This window comes from Sphaerodactylus townsendi, linkage group LG05, assembly GCF_021028975.2.
Source record: "Sphaerodactylus townsendi isolate TG3544 linkage group LG05, MPM_Stown_v2.3, whole genome shotgun sequence".
Taxonomy (NCBI): Eukaryota; Metazoa; Chordata; class Lepidosauria; order Squamata; family Sphaerodactylidae; genus Sphaerodactylus; species Sphaerodactylus townsendi.
The window spans coordinates 56708827-56733400 of record NC_059429.1 but is presented as its reverse complement, the minus strand read 5'-3'; the positions used below and the strand labels follow the sequence as shown (position 1 = coordinate 56733400).

The 24574-nt window shown below is 40.5% G+C and overlaps 1 protein-coding gene across 3 annotated transcripts in view; it reads right to left on the bottom strand.

Annotated features, from left to right (window-relative positions):
- Nucleotides 1–24574, bottom strand: part of NEGR1 (neuronal growth regulator 1) — a 744190-nt gene that overhangs the window by 149325 nt on the left and 570291 nt on the right. Inside the window, exons 7-8 of one of the 3 annotated variants that reach the window (XM_048495755.1) lie at nucleotides 18146–18187; nucleotides 15294–15320 (exon numbers count right to left, since the gene is read on the bottom strand). The exons of the other annotated variants lie outside the window; for them this stretch is intronic. Of the exons in view, the coding sequence (XP_048351712.1) occupies nucleotides 15294–15320; nucleotides 18146–18187 (69 nt within the window). The remainder of the gene's footprint in view (nucleotides 1–15293; nucleotides 15321–18145; nucleotides 18188–24574) is intronic. 3 annotated transcript variants of the gene reach the window in all.

Here is a 24574-nt window from a genome sequence, read left to right as displayed (position 1 = left end):
TGCAAGTCCTTGAGTCTTGTAAATATACAAGTCTTGTAAATATATAATACACAAATATTTAAAATCTACAATTACAGCTCATATAATCATACTCCTTATAAAATACAATTGTTCCATTAATACAAACCTTTCCATATACAATTCCTCATGAGGAAAATGCCCCAGGAAGTGGTATGTAATATATATATAAGTAGTCACGGCCTATGATCTTCACAGGTTACTCTGAAGCATTGTCTTTAAAAATTGCTACCAATGATTTAAAGGTCAAATGTAATAAAGACAAAAATACCTGACAAAATTATTAGAGATTTCAATTTTGCAATACCTGATCAGTTAGATGTAAAACTTGTGACTTCTACCTGATGTAGCATTTGTGACTTTAATGAACAATGAATACTAAATTCACAGGACTCTTTACCCCAGAACTGTGCTGAGCACTCTCTGTCCTTTCTACGTGTCAATACACTACATTCTAAAAATTTATTATCTGATCATCAAAGTCTATTCAGATCATTTTTCAACTTATTGTATTCTGTTCTCTTTTAGTAGAAGCCAGTGCAATATTATCCAGTATTTAATCTTGGAAAAGCACATGCTAAAAGTTGTGCTCTATAATGTAGTACAAAATGATATGGAGAAAATAATGGGGAAGAACTCTTTTGAGCTTGGGAGCATTTTGACAATTGAATAATCATTTTTGACCTAAGGCTTTTTAAAACTGTTTTTAATTACAATGCCTAGTTGAACAGTACAGTAGATTAAAAATGTGGAGAAGGAAATAAAGTAGATATAAATAGCTGGTGTTAAACAGGCGACAACTTGTACTAGAAATACAGCATAATATACGGAGGGGCTTGCTGTAAAGCTACTTGATTGTTGTTTCAGGTGTTACTAGACCTTGCAACATGAATTTATCCATACTTAGAGGTCTCACAATGCAAGCTTCATGCCAGCCATCTGTGTCAGCCTCTGAGGCTGAAAGTCCTCAGAGACCAAAATCACTACCAAATTGAAAATCTTTGCCCAGATCAAATTTAATGTCAAAAGGAGGAGCGGGGAGAAAAATAAGCAATTATAATCACAGAACAGCCCCCTCAAACTCATATCTGCTATTGAACCACTGCAATGTTTTAGAAATAAATATAAAGCCAATCCTGAGTAATGGTGGCTGGTTTCTAAGAAACACCAAGACAACCAAAATATTGCATTTTTATCTGAAAGCCATATGCTCTGCTCTAATTATAGGAATATCTGAGATTATTATAATTGAAAAAAATGATAATGTTTACCTATCTTTTTCCAGATTGCTTATTTGCAGCATGTGACACCTGTTTCTGTTGATCAATTTTCTAATTTCCTTTCCACGTACACTTATGAATATCAATAAGAATGCATAGAGAAAAAAGTTTTTAATTTTTTTAAAGTTCTGAGTTAAGAAGGTTGATCATAACCACTTCATGGAACTATTTTAACGGTGATGAATAACAGAATATTCAGGCCAGCAGCAAGAAAAGTGGAAAATTATGCACTTTTAGGTCATATTTCTCACAAGGTTGTGAAGTCAGTTATACAAATTGAAGTATACATTTGGGTGCTGTGTGGTTTCTGGGCTGTATGGCCGTGTTCTAGCAGCATTCTTTCCTGACGTTTAAGCCTGCATCTGTGGCTGGCATCTTCAGAGGATCATGGGAGCCACAGATGCAAGTGCGAAATATCAGGAAAATCTTGCTGTCTAGAACTAACTCCATATCAACCCAGAAACTCCACAACCTGAAAATATTCTTTCGATGAAAGTGTATCACCCATTGTCCAGCACTGCCATGGAACATGGTCAAAGTTGCTGTACAAGAGCTGCACTTAATAGTCTCTCCTTTCTGATTTTTGGTGAAAGAGTGTTTTACATTCAAGGCAAGCAAGTAAAATTGTAACTTGGGAAGAATTTATTCACATAACTGTTCATAAGTCAAGATGTAGGATTTCTAAGCCATTGTGATAATCATGTTGAAGTTGTTTAAGAAGCATACATTTAACTGCTGTATTGCATAAAATGATGTGAGAATATCACTTCTATGATTAAAAATTATAACTTGGGAATTAGTCAAAGAATTGGTGAATGAATGGTGACGAATTGCATAGCTTTTGAATTTCTGAATAAAATTGCCTAACCACAGAGATGACCATATGTCATTTTCAGTTGATACTAGGCTTGAGCAAATAAAACAAAATCAGTAAAATTTGGATTTGGGTTTTTCTGACCTTAAAATTATTTTAAAACCCAAAAAACCTGAATATTTGATTTGGGAAAATATTCAGGTTTCCTGAAAAAAAACTCAAACACATTCAGCTCTGTTTGAGCCTGTGTGTGTGTGTGTGTGGGGATTGCATGGGAGGCGGGTGGATCTTGCGTGCTGTGCTGAGCTAGGTCAGCCCGACATACAACATCCCTATCTCCCTCTCCCATGGTCTTCCAGCCCAGTGGAACTGGAAGATATGGGAGGTGGGAAGATCATGTGTGTTAGGCCAAGCTCAGACCAAGCTCAGTCCACCCACGTAGGATCTATCTCTTTCTTCCTCCTCTGCTGGCTTCCAAGAGCTGGGCTAGAACAATGGGACACAAAAGATCTCTGTGATCTCCCCTCCCATGAGAGGCTAACCTAGTTCACCCTCCCTCCACATAGGATCTATCTCTTTCTCCCTCCCCTGCTGGCTTCCAGGGGGTGGGAAAGAAATCCAAAAAAAGTCAAATGTTATTCAGTTTTTTCAGTTTCAGGTGTATTCAGCTTTTCAAATACACCTGGGGGTTTTGTGAGTAAAAAAAATAAAAGAACTGATGTGGCTTTTTGGGGGGAGGGGTTGTGTGATTTGGGTTTACAAAATCACCAAGCCTAGTTGATGCAGACTACCACATACTCTTGTCTAAAACCATATTCATTAAAAATAATGACTCAGAAGGGAAATGCTATGCTGTTTTGTGGAATGTCACATTTGAAGGCAATCCTAAACTGAAATACAGAACAAATATTTTTTCACAATGTATAAAAATCTTTAATCTATTTTCAGATTCTCTTACTGTCATAGACTCACATATATACTAAAACACTCTGGCCCTTTCATCCATTAGCTACACTATTTCTGATGAGTATGCATCTTGGCAAGTGAACACTGACATTTACCCAGAGAACTCACAGCACCTCCTTTCTTACTTATCTGTGTATTTAGGCTGGATGACTGAGCCAAGAGAACAACAAAAATGAAAAGGGATTAGAACCCAGATCTCCCTTACCAAAGTCCATAACTGTAACAATTGCAACACTGGTTCACATTAGTTGAGGGTTAGCTACAAGCTCAAAGGCCAGAAGGAAAAATCTTGCTTTTTAAAACAAGCTGTATGTTCAGAGGCAGAGCAAGGGGAAACTCTGCCCAGGGTGTGCGCGCACCCTGCGCCCCTGCCGCAGTGCTGCCAGCCCTCGCCCTAGAATGCCACACCACAGCCCCTCCACGGACTGGTCACGCCTCCGCCGTGGCATTGCACCCCACCCTGCCCAATTTGTGCTATGCCACTGTGTATGTTAGCAATATATTGGAAGTGAAGTTAAGAAACAGTTCCCTAGTGACATGGCAGTAAAAGGAAGAAACATTCCTAGTATATACCACAATTATGGAAATAAGTAATAACTAAATAAATAGAATCCTCTGTATATTATCAAACTTCAAAATATAGCAGAATTCTTTGTGTCCTTATCAAGTCCTTATGGTATCCAGAAGTATATTTACAAAAACCAGAAGAAATGGGGAAAAAATAGCTCAATCAAAATAATGCATAAGGTGCTTGAAATGGCTGGGTATTCTAATTTTTATTTGGAACACTGGCTTTCATGTGCTGGATTAAAAACAACATAAAAAGCATCTCAAAATAGATTTCTGACTGGAACTCCTCAGATTTGTAGCAAAGCTGATTCATATTTTAATTGTCCATGAGGAGATTTGCATTTTGCCTACAGTTTTAGAAAATAGGGAATTCAGGATGACCTGCTTCCAATCCTGTCATTTTATCTCATTTTTGTACTAGAAGCTGTGATTTTTCTGTGTCCAAACAACTCTTTTGGAATCATGCAGTCCATACTGTGAATCTCCTGTTGTATTGAAACATTTACCTTTATCTCACAGTTTGTTTTCGATATTATCCTGGATATTTTATAACCTTTTTTGAAACTTGCATTTGCTACTATCATTCCCATCTATGATGTAGTAACAATGAATAATTTTTTCAAAGAAACATTTTCCCTACCACACAACTGCTTTTATAATTCCTCTAAATATTTCAATTTAATTACTTTTGCATATGACTCCTCAGCTCTTAAAACAGAAAGTGTTACCGCTGCTGCTCAGGTAACAATAGAGATTTCAGCTCAGCAACGTAATGAGGCGCAAGAAGCCGGCGTTCTTCAAAGCAAAATATTTTATTCGGAGGTGATGGTCACAGCTCAGGCAGGAGAATTGCACCTTGCAACCAAGTGCAAGAACTTTTATTCCCAAACTTCAAAGGGGCAAAGGGGCAGGTGGAAAGGGGAAGTCAGGGGGCGAGTCCCTTACCAAGCACCAGTAAGAAAACAACAATACAAAAGGGAGATACAATTACAACTTTGAATGGGATTATGAAATCCCGCTGTCAAATGTAGTCCTGCAAGATCTCGCAATGGTGCTGAAAGGAAAGCCGATAAGGGCCATTCAGGAAATTTAGGTGGGCTCGCTACCGCACCCAGCTATCTTCTTTATCAGATGGCTGTTTCCTTCAGTAATGCCCTGAGGCTCCCGCGCCTCATCTCTGCAACAAAGAAAAGTTCAAACTGTCCAATGGTGGTCCCTGCACATCTTCCAACGGCTGGGGACCTCTGGGTGCTGCCATTAGATTTGATTTGCAAATCCAAAGGGGGTCTTTGTCTTTGCTAAGGAGTCAGCTGGGTGTTGGTCTCCAGAGCCAACTTCCTTGTCCCTTAATATCAGCCTCTACAGGCTGCTGGTTTTGCTGGCAAACACAAATCTTAAAATAACATTTTTAAACTTAAACATTAGGGAACACAGTACAATACAAACACATAAGAATCTCCTAATTTAACAATAACAAAATCTTAAGCTAACTGGGGACCCTAGTCAAACTAAAATTCTAAACAGTGGGCAAATTATGAATTCAACTCTAAAGGGGCTCTCATTATACTTAAGAAGGGCAGAGGCAAGAAGGAAACCATACAACATTGACATAATCACACATTCACGATCTTTGCAAGCCTTATAGAGGCGTCTGAACTACACCAGTCTCTGCATCTTGACATGGAACCAGTGTAGTCAGGCAACCTGACTCAGGAAAATATTTTGTTTATTTTCCTGGGCGGTAACAAAAGTGCTACAACTCAAACAAGTACATAATGAAACACATTATTTGCTCTTTCGTTCAGACCATGCTATCCTTCCAATGCCTATTTACTTCTACTGAAATATTTCACTCTTTTCTAGTGGCGCAAAAACATTCTCCATCGCTGAAATGAAATGGAAGAAAAAGCTCCATATGTACATCCATCTCTACAAACAACCTTTCCCGGTGACACTGAATGTGTAAAAAACAGCATTCTGGATTACAGGTGATGAACCACATATTTTGCATATTGTACATTCTCACACTGTTTTCTCCAGTCACTTTCAGCAGAAAAGGAGAGCAGCAGCAGCACTGGGGATGGAATCAGATTGCTCCTTATGGCCGCCAGGATTTTTCTTGCCTCCACTTTGGGGGCTTCAGATCAGTTATAAGATGCATGGCCCTCACTTGAGCCCTGCACAGGAAAGTGGGCCTGGTGTGGGGCTTGCAGGAAGAGGCAGGCAATCTGGCTTTCTCTCTCATGCCTTTCAGGGTGTGGGGTCCTTTTACAGGGTCCCTTTTTCCTCTCAGTCTGCCCCAGGGGTGCAATTATGGTTATGCTCACATGCAAGGATTTCTTTGTCTCAAGTGTACAAGACTCCAGGCAATTAAGGTTAAACTATTTCAGCAGAGGTTACAATCTGCACAAGTTACATATTTTCATGCTGATTTTTATCTATTTCCCACTTATCATTCATTCTGTATAAAAATAAAAAGGGATGCTTCAGCCTGGGGGGAGGGCTTTGCATTACTGTTTCCATTTCATTCTTTGTATTATTATTTCTATTCCAGCTCAGTCAATTTTGTCTGGCTGATCCTGAGTAACTCTACCGGAGCATATGAATAAACTGACAAGATTAAATATATAAAACATTTTTAAAGCGATTCTTCTCATTCTCTGATGAAAATTTCAACTTCAGCTGAAATGGTTTTAAGACATACTGAGAGAACATCAGTGTTAGTCAGCATTCTTAGAATTCAATAAGTTTTACCTTCAGCAAAAGTGTGAAATCGTGGGTGTTTTCCCAAAAAAAATCTCAAGCTGGATTCGATGAAATTTTTCTCCCTGTCCTTGCAGACTACTGTGCCCAATGAAAAGCTGCTTTTGCACTTTGGAGAAGTTTGGGAATAAAGTGGGGAAGCTATTGAAGGAAGGTGCAGCTTGATGAGAAAAAGAGCTGAAATCATACCAACTTTTGGACAAGCTCTTTGGCAAATGGAATAAGAGTTCACCCAAGAAGACAGGGTTGGGTTTGCCCCCTGAAATACTTCCTACTCGATTGTTAAGTGTCCCCCAACACTGAGGAATAATTTGTGAACGCATGAAGCTGTAGTAGGATTGACAACCCCCAGGTGGTAGCTGGATATTTACCTCTATTACACTGGATCTCCAGGAGACAGAGATCAGATCCCGTGGAGAAAATGACCACTTTAGAAAGTGCACTCTGTGGCATTATATCCCATTGAAGACCCCCTCTTCCCCAAACTCCACTTATATCTGGTTCCACCCCCACCCACCCCAACATCTCCAGAAATTTCCCTAGGCTGCAGGGGAAAGGGGCAGAGATCTGTTTCATGAATTCCTTCCATTTACAATTGATAGGATCCAACCCACAGACGCCTTTCCACTGATTCGTTTTGCTAGTTTATAATTGTTTGTGCTTGTGATTGCATACTTAATTACTGTATTACTTATCTTCTGTAGCTTTTTAATGTTTATATGCCACCTTGAACTTCATGGATATGTGGTGCATACTTAGTTGGAAATAAAATAATAATATTAATGCAATGAAGAAAGACTTCCCCTGAACATGAATGACTTTTTACATCACCTTGTTTAATGATTCAACATGCAAGTGTGAGATATAAGAGAAATGAAGACTTATTTTCCCAATTACTTACTGAAGACAGATTTCAGCTTAGCAAGTCTTGGTTTGCAGAGAAAAAAAGGAAAAATCCATGGTTGGAAACCCTAAGAAAATATCATACGAAAGTTTTGCACAAGTTATTTTCTTAATGATAACACCAAAAGCAGTTTCTCCTCCATAAAAGAAATGGTGAAACTGAATAATTATATAAGGCTCATTCCACACACGCAAAATAATGCACCTTCAAGCTGCTTTCACAACTGTTTTTGCCATTCCGCACAGCTTCAAAGAGCCCTGAAAGCAGCTTGAAAGTGCATTATTCTGCGTGTGCGGAATGAGCCTAAGAGACTTATTGACCAAAAGGATCAGTATGAAAACATCTTTCATCCCTACAAGTTCTTAGGTTGCAAAATGTAGGCAATAATTAATCAAGAAAAATGGACAAGTATTATAGACTGTAAGGTTAATGTGGTTCCCCTGTGGTTCTTCAGCCTCAAAATGTTTATTATTTTAGTGCCCATGAATGTTTTAAATATTGCAAATAAATAACAATGGCAAGAAATTAGTGGATGAACTGGAAGCTCAAATTGACTTCATTAAAATTGGAATACTTACTAATTTAGTAATGGAAGGAAAAACAAATACTTCTCATAGAGAAACCTAATTTAAATAAAAACATTTGATCAACTGAATCAATGAAGAAAGTCACAAATTATTTTCTACTACACTGTTAACAGGATTTTCCTTTCCAATGCCTTATTTCAACCCCTCTCTCCAACAATAAATATTTTCAAAATGAAGATCCTTCTAATCAATTTCAGGGTTGGAACACTGGTAAATTATAACTAGATACCACTAGTAGCCAGTTTTCAAATCTGTAAGTTCATTTCATTACCTGTGGAATCAATACCATATCTAATTCCTAGCCAGTTCATAGAGCATGGATCAATAGATCTGCAAAATGGAGTTAAGGACAGATAGGGGTATTTCTCTACAAACATTTGTGCAGAAACATATGAAACCTAAACAAAAACATTATGGGAGTAAAACTTGCTCAAATAATAGGAAAAAACCCCACTGTTAGCTCTAAGGCCTGTTCTGGAGAAGCAGCTGCACACCGGCATAATTTATACTGGTGGAGCCTCAGGACCACTAGTAAGGTCCCATGTGGGTGGCCCTGAAGCCACCATGACCTGCAGAGGCACCTCCGCTTAGAGGCTCCCCCTTTTCAGCTTCCCCACTTAACCTTCTGTCCCTGTGGGGTTGAAGGTAAGCAGGGGGATGCTTCCTTGTCCGTAGGGACAGAAGGTAAGTGAGGGGAAAACCGGAGGAGTCTAACAGTGGCACCTCCACCCTAGTGCCGTTTGCATGGCGCTGGCTGGGAAATGCTGTTTCCCAAAAAACCTTGCTCATTGAGTGAGTTTTAAAACAGCGTTTCCCCACCGGTTGCGGGGAAAAAGCACAGCGCTCCAGGGACGTTATTTTTACCAATCCCGAGAGCACTGGTGTTGGCCCATGCAGAACGGGCCTAAGAAAAGAATAGCTGCTGAGATTCACTACCCACCTTACTTAAGCTAGAGCTTGTGTATGTACCAAATAAATATGACTGGCTGGATCCCTGGGAGGAGCAATTCAGCAAGATGAAGGATCCCAAAACTCTGGCAATCCCTTCCCCCTGGAATTCTGCCCATCTCTTCTGTGGCCTTAGTGTCCCAATGTTGTGAAATATTTTATCTAATTTGGAAGATATGTAACTTAATGTATATCTAGAATGATAAGCAATCACTCTAGACTTAGGCACACTCCACACGGGCAAATACACATGGGTTTAGAATGGGAAAGAAACCATGGGGGAGGGGATTTGCACAGATCCTGCCCTGGGTTATTTCCCCCAAGTCTGCCCTGGGTTATTTTCCCCAACCCGGGTTTTCTGAGAATTGCACTATTTGCAAGACTTTTGAACAATCCCAGGTTGCAGCCGCTTGCGAGCGAATGGCATTTTATTTGGCTGTGATTTCCTTTTTTAAATTTTGTGGCTTACATCTGTGTAGCCACGCAGGTACAGATGGTTGAATCGTAGTATTGTGAAACGTCAGCATGGCTGTGGGGGGTTCATTTGTGCATGCTTGTGTAGCAATGCATTGGTGGGAAGTAAATAATTAAAACATAGACGCGCCTCAATGCAAAGGCGCAACAGCAACCCGCATTGTTTCCATGGGCTTCAATCGCTGCCTTTGCACGGATGCATGTGAACATGAAAACAGGAAAGCAAGTTGCTTTATCCTGACTGGAGTGTGGGGGAGTGGGGTTCACAAGATCTCTTGGGAAGTTAGTTCCCAGCAGGCTGCTTTTCCTACACCAGGAAGTGTAGTTCCCAGCAGGCTGCTTTAAACTAAGGTAAAGAGGTGTGTGTGGGGGGAAGGGGGTTTGTGGGGAATGGAGAGGGGTCGGGGGTGATTTTTCGCCCCCATGTGACCCCAATGGCATGCGCCTGGAGCATGGTGCCCCACCCCGCCCCGCCCCGTGGTAGCTCTGCCTATGGGCACAGCTGATTAGTTGATCAGGAACTCTCTTGAGAAGCTCTTGGGACTAAGACTAGAGTCTTTAGTCCCAATTTTGACACTTTTATGATACTTTTCCTTAAAATGCTTCCTTGTTCTTAAGAAGCAGTTTTCCTAGAACATCTACGATCATTCACTCTCTATTTTGTCTTACTAGTAGTTCTTCTTCTTCTTGGGCTATATTGAGGGGGTTAGCACTGACATTTTCTTCACCAAATAGCTAAATTTTGGGCATTTTCAGGAGTAAGATTGACAGCACACATGTCTTCAGCAATGCTGTCCATCCACTGTTTCTTTGGCCTTCCATGTGGGTGGTGGCCTCCAGTGTCAAAGTTTAAGGCTTTTTTTTTGCAACAGAAGTCTCCTCCAGTCGCTTAATGTGCTCATACCACCTGAGCCATGCTTTCCTCATTTTCTTTGTTATTGGTGTAATTCCAAGTCTTTGTCATATGTCTTCGTTTGTAACTCAATCAAAAAGAGTCAGGCCAAGCATCTACCGAAGCATCTTCATTTCCATCACATGTTCATGTTTCCGAGTTGTTGGCCAGCATTCTTTCTAGTTGTGTGAATAAAGAAAGATTATCCCTCCCCTGCACTGTTGATACTAGAGGGGGAAAAACTAACATATGGAAACTAACATGTTTTTAAGTAGTGTCTACTAACTATGCAAACCAAAGGGAAGCTTCTTCTATTCTGGAACGCACTATATAGAAAACACTGTCATTATGATGCAGCCAACCCTGCCTTTATCTATGGCAGTTTATGTTACATTGGCATTTCCACATGCCTACAAAGCAGCAAAAGTAGCTTTACTTTTTTTACCAACACATGCCAGCTGGGTGACCTTGGTCTAGTCACAGTTCTTCAGAGCTCTCTCAGCCCCACCCACCTCACAGGGTGTTTGTTGTGAATGGGGAAGGGAAAGGAAGCCCCTTTTAGTCTCCTACAGGAGAGAAAGGGGAGATATAAATTCAAACGCTACTTCTACTACTTTATTATACTATTTTGCCCAACTTGTTTCCTAGTGCAGGCACATTCAAGTCACCAGTATAGGCAAGTCAGCTCAAAATTCAGTGAGCCAGCATGGTATAGTGGTTAAAAGCGGAATACTCTAATATGGAGAACTGGGTTTGATTTCCCACATGAGTGGCAGACTCTAATCTGGTGAACCATGTTTGTTTTCCCACTCCTACTCATGAAGACTGCTGGGTGACTTGGAACTAGTCACAGTTTCTCTCAGAACTCTCTCAGCCCCACCTACCTCACAAGGTGTCTGCTGTGGGGAAGGGAAAGGTAGGTGATTGATTGTAAGCTGCTTTGAGTCTCCTTAAAGGTGGAGAAAATAGGAGTATAAAAACCAATTCTTTTTCTTTTAAAGGAAGAAGAAATATTTGTAACATACAAAGACACATTTTGCTTTTAACCAAAACATATGTTTTCCTTTTATTGTTTTAAAACAACCAGTTAATTAAGAAAAAGCATTCACAGGAATGTGAACAACTTAAGTTCCAAATATAGTTCTGCCTTCTGGATTGTTAGTTTGGAAGACATTTGAGCATGCTTGTCTTCTTGTGAAAGCCATTTGAGCATACTTGTCTTTAAACATTTTACAAAGTGCTGCCATGAAACTGATTTCAGTTTTATGAGATATCTTCAGTGAAGCTACAAAACTGTTCTTGGTGCAAACATGATAAATACATTGTGTTATATCACACATCTGTTGTAATTAAGCATTGTTAATAAAATAAAAGTCTGGATGCTGGCAATACTTTTTCAGAAGCCCGAAGAATGTATGATAGCTCTGTTTGTAATGCAAGAGTATTTTCATTACAGTTGCGTATGGCCCTAGGGACATGGGGTAACCCATGTCCCCAGACGCCCGTCTTTTGTCATGTGGGGGTACTGAACGGCCTCCCATGTGACCAAATGGTTTGCGCCCTTGGCCGGAGGCGAAGAGCTGAGCTGGATGCGGAGCCTGCAGCTGGCTCCCAGTCCCCAGGAGCTGGCTGCAGACCGTGGCACCCTGCTTAGTTCCTCGCCACCAGCCGGAGGCACAAAGCTGACCCAGACACTGGAGCTCCCAGTCCTGCCTTCCCTGGCTGTGGAGGGAAAGACTGGGAGCCCCTGCAGCCACAGCAGCTGGCTCAGCTGTGAGAAGCTGAGCTGGCCACCGGAGCTCCCAGTCCTGTCTTCCCCAGCTGGGAGGGAAGAACTGTGAGCTCCAGCAGCCCCCGCGGCTGGCTCAGCTTCAAGAATCAAGTGTTGTCTCCATCCTCCCACCCCCATATGCCTCTGCTCATCTACCACCACATTAATTTTAAAGCTTCTAACTGCATGCAAGAGATATAACCCTTGACATAAGGAGAAACACATACGAAGCATGTACAGTTCACAGGACTACAATCCCCAGCATGTTTCTGCTGACAGACATTGCTGGTGTTTCTGAATGCATTAAGGCAGGGTATGGTAATCTGTGTGATCCAATGATGCTGAAGACTGAACTTAAGACTTTATTCATGCAAAGCATATACCCTCTACCATGGTTTCTTCTCTGGTTTTCTATCTTTACTGGCGTTCCTCCTGGCCAATCAACAATACAAGAATTACATTTTATATACTGTTCTTATTTATGCTCCCATCACTTTCTTTACTTGCAAGCTATCTGTTTTCATTCATCTTTTCCTTTTCTCATCTACACATTTTTGCCATGTTAGTCATTTAGTCATTGTTACAAACTTTCTGTTCAATCATCACATCCTTAATTTGGCTTGTGCATCAATAATTTTTGGACAGAATTTCTAGCTTTAAGGTCCACTATAAAATTCAGCATAGAAAGACATACTCTTTGTCTCTCCTGCACTGCCAACACATTTGAAGTATCCATAGTGCCAGCTTTTCAAAATGTCAACCATTTATGTTCGTGGTTTTTCAAATGATATTTTCAGGGTTTGTTAAGGAAGTCTCCCCTCCAATTATTTTTGATGTTGACTGAAAGCAAACAATAGCTAATTAGTAGTTTGCTTGGCAAGAAGCAATTTTCACTGTGAACAGTCAGTTACACAAAATATGAACTAATGGCAAGGTGGAAGTTTTGCCACTGATGTCTGCAAAAGAAAATGAAAACCAGAATGGAGGTGTTTACAAAAAAAAGCAAAAAATCCCCAGTATGTTCATTTCTAATGTTGTAATTCCACCCTCCCGTTATCTGATTACCTGTTTCCTATGAAAGCCACCTAATACAATGTGGGGTAGGTTTGTCCATAAACATTTTCATTTGAGAAAGCACTTTATAAATCTTCGTTATTTGCACTCCAATTTTATTTTCTAACACGGAATAAACAGCTATTAAAGTAGAAGATATACAATCCTAGATTGCTACTCAAAGTCTAGAAATGTAGTTGTGTCTCTGACACACAAAACAACAGAAGCATTAAACTTGAACAACTTATATTACTAGTAAGGCAAAATCGAATGAAAAGATGTTCATTTAATGTTACTTGTTAAATTTAATGTTAAAGCTAAGTGCTGACAAGTCAGTTAACCCAGTTAAACCCTCTGCTAACATTCTAAGCTTGTGACCTGATGGTGCACAAGAGATGAAAAGGACTGTGGGGCCAAGCCCCACCCCCAGAGTGATGAAATTCCACTCATTGTCATGTTTATGCACCACAAGCATGTGACTTCTGTTGGCCTATATCCCAATGTCCTTTTATAATTTTACTGCACTAGAAAATGTCATGCAATAACCTATATTTGGTGAATTTCATGTATTTCAGGTTATACCATTGCTTTGTGATGGCTGATGCATCGTTAGTAGAGCTCAGAGTTCTATCAATGTATGTGGTTTCACCAAATGATAAGCAGCAGAGAAAGATGTGTGTGCACATCCGTGGAATATTAATGCTGATTCAAGTCAAAGGCTTCCCATTTGGACTGAGCTGAATCCATATTTCCAAAATATAAGGTTAACTGTATCCCACAGTCTGAAGTTCCTCATGTTTCCAATTGGGGTAACAGTTTGTTCTCCAGCCAGAGCTCCTATATCTTTAATAATGACCTAAGAGCCAAGAACTCGATGTTTTCACTGAAATTGTATCTTATTCCCCCCAAAGTAGCACCTGCTTTTTCTGCACTTGTTAAAGACCTAACGGTCCAGTCAGTGGCATACGGACCTAGGGACAAGGGGTACCCTCTGTCCCTGCGTGCCACTAATCTGGTCACATGGGGGAGAGCAAAAACAGCCCCCCATGTGACCAGAATAATGGCAAGGCTGCCTTGTTGTCTTTGGGTGACCTTGGCCCCGCCCATGTTGTCATCAACATGGGTGGGGCCGAGGAAATTCGAGGACACTTCCCCCAAGCCTCGCCCCCCAGCTCCCAGCTCCTGGTTCCTGGCTCCTAGCCGGCAGTCCCTTCTGCCCTCGCTTCTGGGAAAAGCAGAAGCAACTGAGGCTCTGTCCTTGTCTTCTTTGCTTTTATAAGCACGAGGGCATGGATGGGGCAGAGCCCCACCCCCATGCTTATAAAAGCAAAGGAGATGAGGACGGAGCCTCAGTTGCTTCTGCTCTCCCCAGAGGGGAGGGTAGAAGGGACTGCCAGCTGCTGACTGCTGGCTGGTAGCTGGGAAGGGGGTGGGGGTGGGGCCCCCCACCCCCTGAGCCTTACCCCCCTGAGTGTAGCAGGGGTGCGTGAACCCGGAGAACGGCTGTCTCCATGCATAATTTTCCCACCACATGCCTCTGGGTCCAGTCAGAAAAAAGGAGGCAACCATATCTGAAAGTTATTCACCTCAACACACCTATTAAAATCTAAATAATTATGGCCAAAAGTTGGAGACCAGGTGCACTACAAGAGATCAGACGATATAGCAGATCCTTTCTGATCAACAAACAAACCTAGCCAGACATGCTCCAGGGATGCCTTGCCCTACTCACCAACCAAACCAGCAGGAAAATTCTTTCTTCACTTCATTGTGCCCCAAACTCAAATACCAGTAAGGCTGAGATGAATAGGTGAAAGAAGAAGAGCCTTTTGGGGAGCTAAGGTCACAAAGAGGCACAAAGACAAAGAAACATCTAATGCTTGCCAGCCAAGTCCAGAAGAAGCCAACAAACAAACAGCACATCATGGTACACCTACCTCCACTATGACGTACACAAGGCAAAAGAAACAGGTAGAAAATGGGAACCTTCCCAATGCTTCAATGGAGGAAACGTCATAGCTCAGTGAAAGAGCACATACTTGGCATGCAGACAGTTCCCGGATTCAATTCCCAACACCCCCAGTTATAGGATCTCAGGTAGCCAATGCTGGGAAAGACTTTTTTGCCTGAGATTTCAGATAGCTACACCTGTCAGAACAAAGAATGCTGGTGTAGATGGGCTATACTTATGGTATATGCTCACATATGTTTACCTCCCACCCTTCCCACAATAAATAAAAGAAATAAGGGTACCTTGTTGTTGTTGATGATTAAGGACTGCTGAAAATTTGAGGAAGGAGAAGGAGATGCACAAGAACAAATTAATTGAGTGTGTTCATCATTGGATAAAAAAAAATAAAAAATGAAATGAATTTCCTTAGAGCTGCACTGTTAGACCCACTTCATATATGATGCTATGGATGAAGTTTTTCCTCTTGTTAACATTCCCCATCACATTCAAATGCACTTATTGTACATTCATCCATTTGCCAGTAGCATTAGTGCACCAATGTTAGCCCGGGTAAGTATGCTTCTGGTGTTATTGCTACATGATAATGTGCTGAAACACTTATTAAATGCATTAAATGCATCAGAAGATAGATAAGAGATTAACCTGCAGTCTATATCACTGCCTGATTGCTGAGAATTTCTCACCCCTCCCCCCCCCCCCCCCCGATTCTAGCAGAGGATGTTGCAGAAAGGTAGGAAAGTACTTCTTTCTCTCTCAGCTGCTATTCAGTGCTGATTTTCCCTTATTATTCCATTCACATGTAGCATTAGCATACTAGCACTTAGTGGCCTGCAAAGGTATGCCATTGATATACTAAAACTATAATGAACAAGTAACAGACATGGCAAATAAAATGGACCATAGCAGAACACATATCAAATTTGTAGTCCAGATATCAGATTTTAAGGTCCAACAGAGAATGCTGGAGAGTCCTGGTCATTATGCTCCCCTCTTCCAATCTTTAAGCCTTTCAAGTAGATATGAAGAAAGAAAGAAAGAAAGAAAGAAAGAAAGAAAGAAAGAAAGAAAGAAAGAAAGAAAGAAAGAAAGAAAGAAAGAAAGAAAGAAAGAAAGAAAGAAAGAAAGAAAGAAAGAAAGAAAGAAGATGAGAAATGTTGTCATCAACTCTTAGGTCCTTTCCACACAGGAGCTGTGGGGGGTGGGTTGGCATAAACCATGCCGACGCACACACACCCAGGACCGTTTGCACCAACGGTCCTGGTAGGGCTGCAGGCAGTGGCGCAGCCTTCGCACTGGGGGTGGCAAGGTGCGATGCGGCAGCACTGGCCATGCGAACCCCTCCCCAGGGACACAGTTTTTAGTGTCCCTGGGGCGCTGTATTCCGCCCGTGCGGAAACAGCCTTACTTTCCTATTTGTGTGCCTCCACCCACTTTAGCATTCTCTACTTTTTTCAAGGGAACCTTAAGAGTTCTCTTTAATTGACTGACCTTTGGCTGGTTTTCAAGTGTAGAAGGTGTAGCAAGAAGCTAGGCTATCACAGAAGAAGGAAGGACTCATGACTATTGGTGAACCACTCCTAAACTGCCAATGCCCTTCAGTGCTTAAAAGGAAGCTCTTTCCCCCAAATTTCTGTGATGTGTTCTGAGTCTCCATTTCTCAGTACTATACAATTCAGGTCTGCAGTGCCTTTGGATAAACAGGCCAACCTATTGATGATGTTTAGGCTGCACATAAAATGCAGATTTCTAAAACTGTACGGAAAGTATACAGACACACAAAGCATCTTATCTATGAAATTTGTTCTGGGAGCATGCAATTCAAATTCACATTGTTAACAAAAATGAACATCAACTGGCAACCTCAATACAAAGACACTTTCAGCAACTATTTTGGTAAAATGCAAATTTATTGCCATATTTGATAACAACGGCAAACATGAAATGATGACAACACAGCATGACCTAGCAAAGCTATATATCAAATATTTCAGTGCAAGTCAAAGAACTGCCAAGCACCTGAATGCCAAACAAATTCTAAGTATGACTTCATTATAATTACTTCAAGGTTAATTCATAACACAGCTAACCTACAGTGTGTATTCCATAGAAAATGCATGAACATCTATGTGGAGGCAAAGGAAAAACAATCTTTACCAGAAAAGCATGTTTTCAATGGTGGCAAATTTCCACACAAAAATTGCAACATTACAAAAACATGTAATGAATCATTGCATTCAGAGGTATGGCTGCCTAGGACAGGCTAGGTCAGGCTTGTGTGAATGTGGAACAGAATGTTAGGAAATTCAGAATGTTAGGAATATGTGTTGTTCAGTATGGATCTGTTTTCCTCAATTCTTATTTAGGAAGTGGGCTTTTGTAAAGTTGTTAACAAACATAATATCACTTGCCTATTCTGCCTAATTTATCATAGTTTCCTAACACTGAGACAATCTCTAAAAGTGTAGGTCTACAGGAATTAAAGGAAATAAATAAATAATAGATTATTCCTCCAAAGACCAATGAATGGCTTTAGCTTCAAATGACCAGAGAAAATGAAGGTACAGAAATGCTACACTTCTCTCAGAAGGTTTGGTACTATAAGTAGAAATCCATAACACTTCCTTACCTAACTTGCATCATCCTTCTTGTAGGTTTCCCATGTAAAAGACAGTCACATAAAATATACTGCCTCAACAATATGTCCCTATATTTTGTCATAGACTTTGTGAAATGATATTCACAAAAGAAGAGCTAAAACAACATGCCTTGCTTCCAGCAAAACAAGCAATAATCAATTTGCCACAGATAAAATCACAAAAGGAATAGAAAACAAAGGCATTTCATGACTAAACTGATGCTATGTACATCTGCTGTGTGATCTTTGAAACAGAGGGAAATGGAGACATGTTTTCTTGAAAGAAATCTTCCAAGACAAAACAGCATTCACCCAAAAAACATCACAGAAAGTGAGTGAACAAAGACAGGAAAAGGTCAGTGCAGCAGACCACAAGTCATACTGCCCAATAATAATCGGAAGTGCTAATATGACAACATGTATGTTGCCATTCCTGGGATAGAGATAGTGTGAGAAAGAGTACCCAATCATACTTCAGGGATGTATGTGGATACTGACCTGGGCTTGAGACAGGACTAGTAGTAGTAGGCTCAATAATTTCTACAAAAAGGGAAAAGGGAAAGAAAGAACATTTGGATATTAATTACATATGGAAGACAAATACAAAATGAGACAGTCAGTACTCATGGTCATACAGCAACAGACATCCATGAGGCTGAACACAACCCTGTTGGAACTATTCACATGTCTGGCAAAAATCATGCAGTAAGTCACAGCTCTGTTCAAAGGACACACATAAATGTCTTTAGACGTGCATCACTAAAATGCATAAGTCAGAATACAACATTTTGAGTGAAAAATTCCAGTCAAGTTGCCTTTGCTAATCTACTCTTGAAGTAGATGGTGGAATATTGAATCAGCATACAAATCAGCATGCTCATTTTTTACCATGACGGTGTGTGTAAAGAGCCATCAAATCACAGCCAACTTCTGGTGATCCCACAGGGTTTTTAAGGCAAATGACAAATAGAGGTGGTATGCCACTGTCTGCCTCCTTGGTTATCTCCCATCAAAGTACTAACCAGGGCCAATCCTGCTGAGATGAGATTGGCCAGGTCCATGCTATCCAGGCTAGCCTGGGCCATCTGTGACTACATATGCCATATCAGTTGCATCTTCCCACTTGAAATGGACCAAATACCTTTTAGTGTTTTATTAGCAAGGAGAAAAATGTTTGAAATGAACAAAAAGAAAATAATATGTACCTTTCCCCCATTGGTAGCCTTACTCCTGAAACCAAGCTGTAAAATGTATCAAAAGGGTTCCACAAGTCATATAATAACCTATGAATTTTAGGTCTTCTCCCTAAACAGAAACTGTTTCCTTTCACAGATTTTTAACAATAACAAAAAAAATGATGACAGATTTTATTAATATTGTGCAAGTAGAAACCCCAGCAACATTTTCAAAGAGAAATATAATTGTCTTCCAATGCAGTTGCTTGGAATAAGTTATACTGATTTAATAGAACTTACTTTCTGGGGAGTACACCTGAAACTTTGCCACAGCATTTTCATTGTTGTGTTACCCCCTCCCACTTACTGCCCAGTGAAGCATACTCAATCCAAAACCAAATCTATATACACCTCAAAGAAAGAAATGACCATTTCTTTCAAATACCATTGTGTTTGAAATGATGAAAAAGCATACCAAAATCATGCACTTTGAGCACTCATTTTTTGTAAAACATATTCTTTGAGATCTCAAAAAATTACCATCAACTTCTCCTATAAATTAGCACATTTTAAAAATGGAAAATGGTTTTGGATTGGCACTTCTTTGATAATTATGCTGCTTGAGGACTTTGACCTGCAATGCACTAACTTCACAATTCCTTTGAGAAACTAAAACGTGTGCCCTTTGAAAGGCTATTATTTCATATCATATGCTGTCAATCATAACCAAGGATTGAAGTTACAGTATTAATTCTCCCTCCATTTTGCTCACACAGCTTACAGGTGCTCTTATGCTGTCTTTAAACACCCTAGCATTAGCTAAGATCAGAATTCAACCATCACTGTATTATAAGGTAAAAACCAGCAAAGAGGTATTTAATCTTCATGAACATGTAGCACACATTAAGTTGGGGGGGGGGGGGGGTTTAAACCTACCGCTTTCCACATTAGAATTGTATACGAATGCTGATACAACTATTAGTCTACAACTCAAGACAAGAGAAACCCCAGTATATTAAAACATGCTTGAAGTACTCAGAAGTTCCTAAGATACCAAAAAAACACCTTCATAGAAGATATTCTGGCTATGAACACTGCAACTCTTACACCCAAGGGATCATAACTTCCATGTGGTGATGACTGCATCAAATCCAAAACAGAAACTAATATCCACTATATTAACCTGGGTTTCAGAGATTTGCAAATTCTTCCTGGTACAATCCAGGGCCCACTGAATTAAGTGGCATGTGCTTGTGAATAAAGATGCATAAAGCTGCATGAAATTTCTGACTTTTCAGGAACACTCACCCTTTTATTACATTGCCATGCTTTTGGTTCCTAATGGAATTTTCTGGGTAACCCATTGTAGATGCCTGGATGTTTTGCTAAGATATCGATCTTGTTTGTTTCCAGGTAACAATTACACAAATTCATTGACTTGAAAGGAATCTTGTGGCTATTAAAGTTAACTCTTGCCCCCATCTGCCAGAGGAAAGAAACCTATCCCAAACAATGGGTGACTCTGTACAGGCCAAATATAATGGGTTCAGGAATGTGAATAAGGCATTATGGGGGAAATGTTCCCACGGAACTCACCCCCCAAATGCTTCTAACACATTGTATTTGGCTGAACCTGGGTTAAATTAAAGTTGCTAAATTAGCAATTTTTCCCCTTTAACCCGGGTTTCAGACGCTTTCTGATTGCCTGTGCAAATTATGGCCAGCAGGAAGCATTCTATTTCCCACCCTCACCCCCATTCACCATTATGGTGGATACTCCAGGCAGCTGCTATTAGAATGGATTCTCTAGAGGGCTGCCATTTTGTGCCAGTAAGTGTATGGGGAATTCTCGGGTGGGGGGGGGGGGGTAATCTCGGATGGGAAGATTCTCAGATGTGTGGTTCACAAGGAAACACAGGATTTCTTTTGTAGGGTGGTGAGAACTGCAAAGGATTGTGAAGAGCTCCAAGCGGACCTTTATAAATTAGGTGACTGGACTAAGAAATGGCAAATGCAGTTCAATGTAGCAAAATGTAAAGTGATGCACATAGGGGCAAAAAGTCCAAACTTCACTTACACACTACAGGGGTCAGTGCTATCAGTCACAGACCGGGAAAGGGATTTGGGCGTCTTAGTTGACAGTTCCATGGGAATGTCAACTCAATGCATGGCAGCTGTGAAAAAGGCAAATGCTATGCTGGGGATAATTAGGAAAGGAATTGATAATAAAACTGCAAAGATTGTCATGCCTTATATAAAGCAGTGGTGTGACCGCACTTGGAGTACTGTGTTCAGTTCTGGTTGCCACATCTCAAAAAGGATATTGAAGAGATAGAAAAAGTGCAAAGAAGGGCAATGAGGATGATTGAAGGATTGGAGCACCTTCCTTTTGAGGAAAGGCTGCAGCATTTGGTACTCTTTAGTTTGGAGAGAAGGCATCTGAGGGGGGATATGATTGAAGTCTATAAAATTATGCATGGGATAGAAAATGTTAACAGAACCCCCCCCCCCTCTTGCTCACAATACTAAAACCAGGGGCATACATTGAAAATGCTGGGGGGAAGAATTGGGACTAATAAAAGGAAACATTTCTTCATGCAACGTATGATTGCTGTTTGGAATATGCTTCCATGGGGGAGGGGGAGGTGATGGCCACTAACCTGGATAGTTCTAAAAGGAGATTTATGGAGGAGAAGTCAATGTATGGCTACAATCTTGATCCTCTTTGATCTCAGATTGCAAATGCCTTAACAGTCCAGGTGCTCGGGAGCAAAAGCTGCAGAAGGCCATTGCTCTCACATCCTGCATGTGAGCTTCCAAAGGTATCTGGTAGGTTACTGCGAGTAGCAGAGTGTAGGACTAGATGGACTCTGATCTGATCCAGCAGGCTCTTTCTTATGTTCTTATGTGAAAACTATGACCCATTCTGACATCAGGATCCCAGCGTCCCGGATGGGCCCTGCACTTGCCGGCAACACAGGCAACTTGGAACAGTATTTGTATTGCCTGTGGGGAAGTGACCATTCTCTATTAAATATCTATGTGATCTCACATCAGTTTATGGGGTCTCATTCTTGAATGACTAGAAGAGAGCTCAATAAATCTTTCAATCAATCCTCACATTTTAGGAATCAACTAAACCAATTCAGCTAAGTTTGTTAATAAACAGCTCTTAATATCCGCTAATGGAATTCTATTGCATCTTTAGGAAATATATCTCTACTGTTCCACTGTTGTTACCCTGTTGAAGCAACCTTATCCTGACTCAGCCCTTTTGCTCCCTATCATTTGCTTTAAGTGGCAGTGGCTCTCCAGGCTCATTTTTTCCAACAATTGCTAGCTATGGTCCTTTAACTGGTGATGCCAGCTATTGAACCTGTAGCCTTCCTGAATGCAAAGCATGTGCTCTGACAGAAGACTGTGATCTATGGCATGGGTTAGTGGTTGCACAGAACAGTAAAATGTTTGGGGGTGGGGACAAGTTCAACTATATCTGTATAAATCAGGTACAATGTGAAATTCATTTTTCTGTTTTGTCTGAACAGATTTCTGAAAAATGTCATTTTGTTCTTTTACATGAACACTGTGCTCAATCAACAAAGGCATGATTACACTGAGGAACAAAAGCAATTTTGTTACCAGAAGAAATCCAGATAATCTGAACTGTGTAGGCAGGAACTAGGGCTGAGTATTCTTGAAACACTATCTATTACTTACAGCTCTATCTTCTTGTAATTTGATTTGAGGTCTATCAAATCTGCCCAGCTTTTTTCAGTCACCTCTAGTTCCCCAGGAGGTGCAGTTATCTTTATTCTAAAAACATTATTCAGTAGTGATGACATGAATTATCTTTCTTGCTCTTTTGAGATCATTTTGTTTTTGTGACACTGAAGAAGTTAATTTTTTTTGCTGTGGTTTCCTATTGAAGTTATAAGGTCCATTAAATACAAAATGCAACTTCCCTCCAATATTCAGGAAAGCAATTCATTGTGGCATCATAATCTACACAAAGCAAAGAAAAATAATAATGAAAAATAAGAATATCCATAAGAATATCCAAGGAAAGAAAATTGCTTACCTGAAACTAAAATCCTTGAAAAACAAACTTGCTACACATTTTGATTTATATAATAGTTCACAACCATCCAGCAAGCATTATGACTGATCTTGAATTTCTATCCTTTTCAAATCCTGGTATTTCTATGAAATCTCAATTTTTGCTACCATGTCTCTCACCTCCTCTACAGTGAAGAAGTGGGATCAGCTTCCATCTGTGAGTCACATGAGGGCAAATTTTTTTAAAAAGCAGAATTTACCATATATTGTAATACTCATGAAAGAAGCATACTTCCAATAGAATGTGCATCTTTAGAATTGTATGATGTGGTATTATTTAAGTAAAACCATTCCAGATCATTACATAAAATGCACAAAAACATTCCAGATCATTACTTAAAATATTATTACTTAATGAGTTAACATGCCAATAGTATCCAATTAATTTGAACTGGGATCTTGAATTTCCACATAAACAACAGTTCAGATAGGGTAGCAGAAATTTATGGATATTTGGGGATAGAGCCTGTAGATAGAAGAGTTTGGGGAGGGAAGGGAGTTCAGCACAATGGTCTTTTCCACACAGCATAAATGTAATGTCTTAAGGCAGTTATAACAAGCATTTTGGGGAAGAAGTTTGTACAACTTTCTCCCCCAAAACATCTTCTAAACATTTAATTTCTCTCAACTTGGGTTTTTCAGAAATTGCTAAACAAACAAACTTTCCCCCCCTGAAGGCAGGTTGAAGATGTCTCCGGCTTGCCTGGTTGAACAAAAGCAGGCAGGGGACACTCCTGCCTTCCAGCTCTTATTTTCATTTTTGCTGCAGTTATACCTGCCATTTTCTGACCTCATCAGGAGCCTCCTTGCAACGGAGGTTTTCTCTGCTTGCGGCTCATCCGCACATGACTTCATTGAAAAAAGTACACATATAAAGTTTCTTTTGCCTGGCAATCCTATGGATGTGTCATTTTTTCCATTTTGGTTTGTTTGTTGGTTGGTTGGTTGGTTGGTTGGTTGGTTTGAGGACGATGTCTGCAAAGCTACAATGACACAACACAAGAATCTGCAACATGTGCATTTGAGTTGTCCAAACTTCACAGACATCTTCTTCAAACCAACCAACCAAACAGACAAAACAAAATGGAAAACAATACATGCATCAGATTGCCAGGCAAAAGAAACTTTATTTGTGTACTTTTTTCAGTGAAGTCATGTGCGGATGAGCTGCAAGCAGAGAAAACCTCCATTGCAAGCCTTCATCAAATGTTGGGCGGGATGGAAAATCACAAGCAAGATAAAATGGTGGGCACAACTATGAAACTGACAAGAGCTCTGTCAGCTGGCAGGTGGAAAAAACCCCATTTTGACTAGTAATCCTTGTTTTGTCTATGCAGAGCAGAAGCGTATCAAGGGGAAATGGGGCCTGGGGGCAACACCTCCTCCAGGCACCTCTACCTCCCATGCTCAGGGGTGGGGCTTGGGGCAGGGAGGGGGGTGGAGGAGGTGTTGCCAGGGCCTAGGGAGGGCAAAAGCCAGCCTGCATGGAGGGCAGGGGGCAGGGCTCAGCAGCCCAGGCCATACTCTTCTGATGCAGAACAAACACAAAAAGCCAAAATGGTTCTTTTAAAAATGTCTGCAGGACATTTTATTTCTGCTGTGCAGAAAAGACCAATGTGAGGCTATTCTAGGGGTT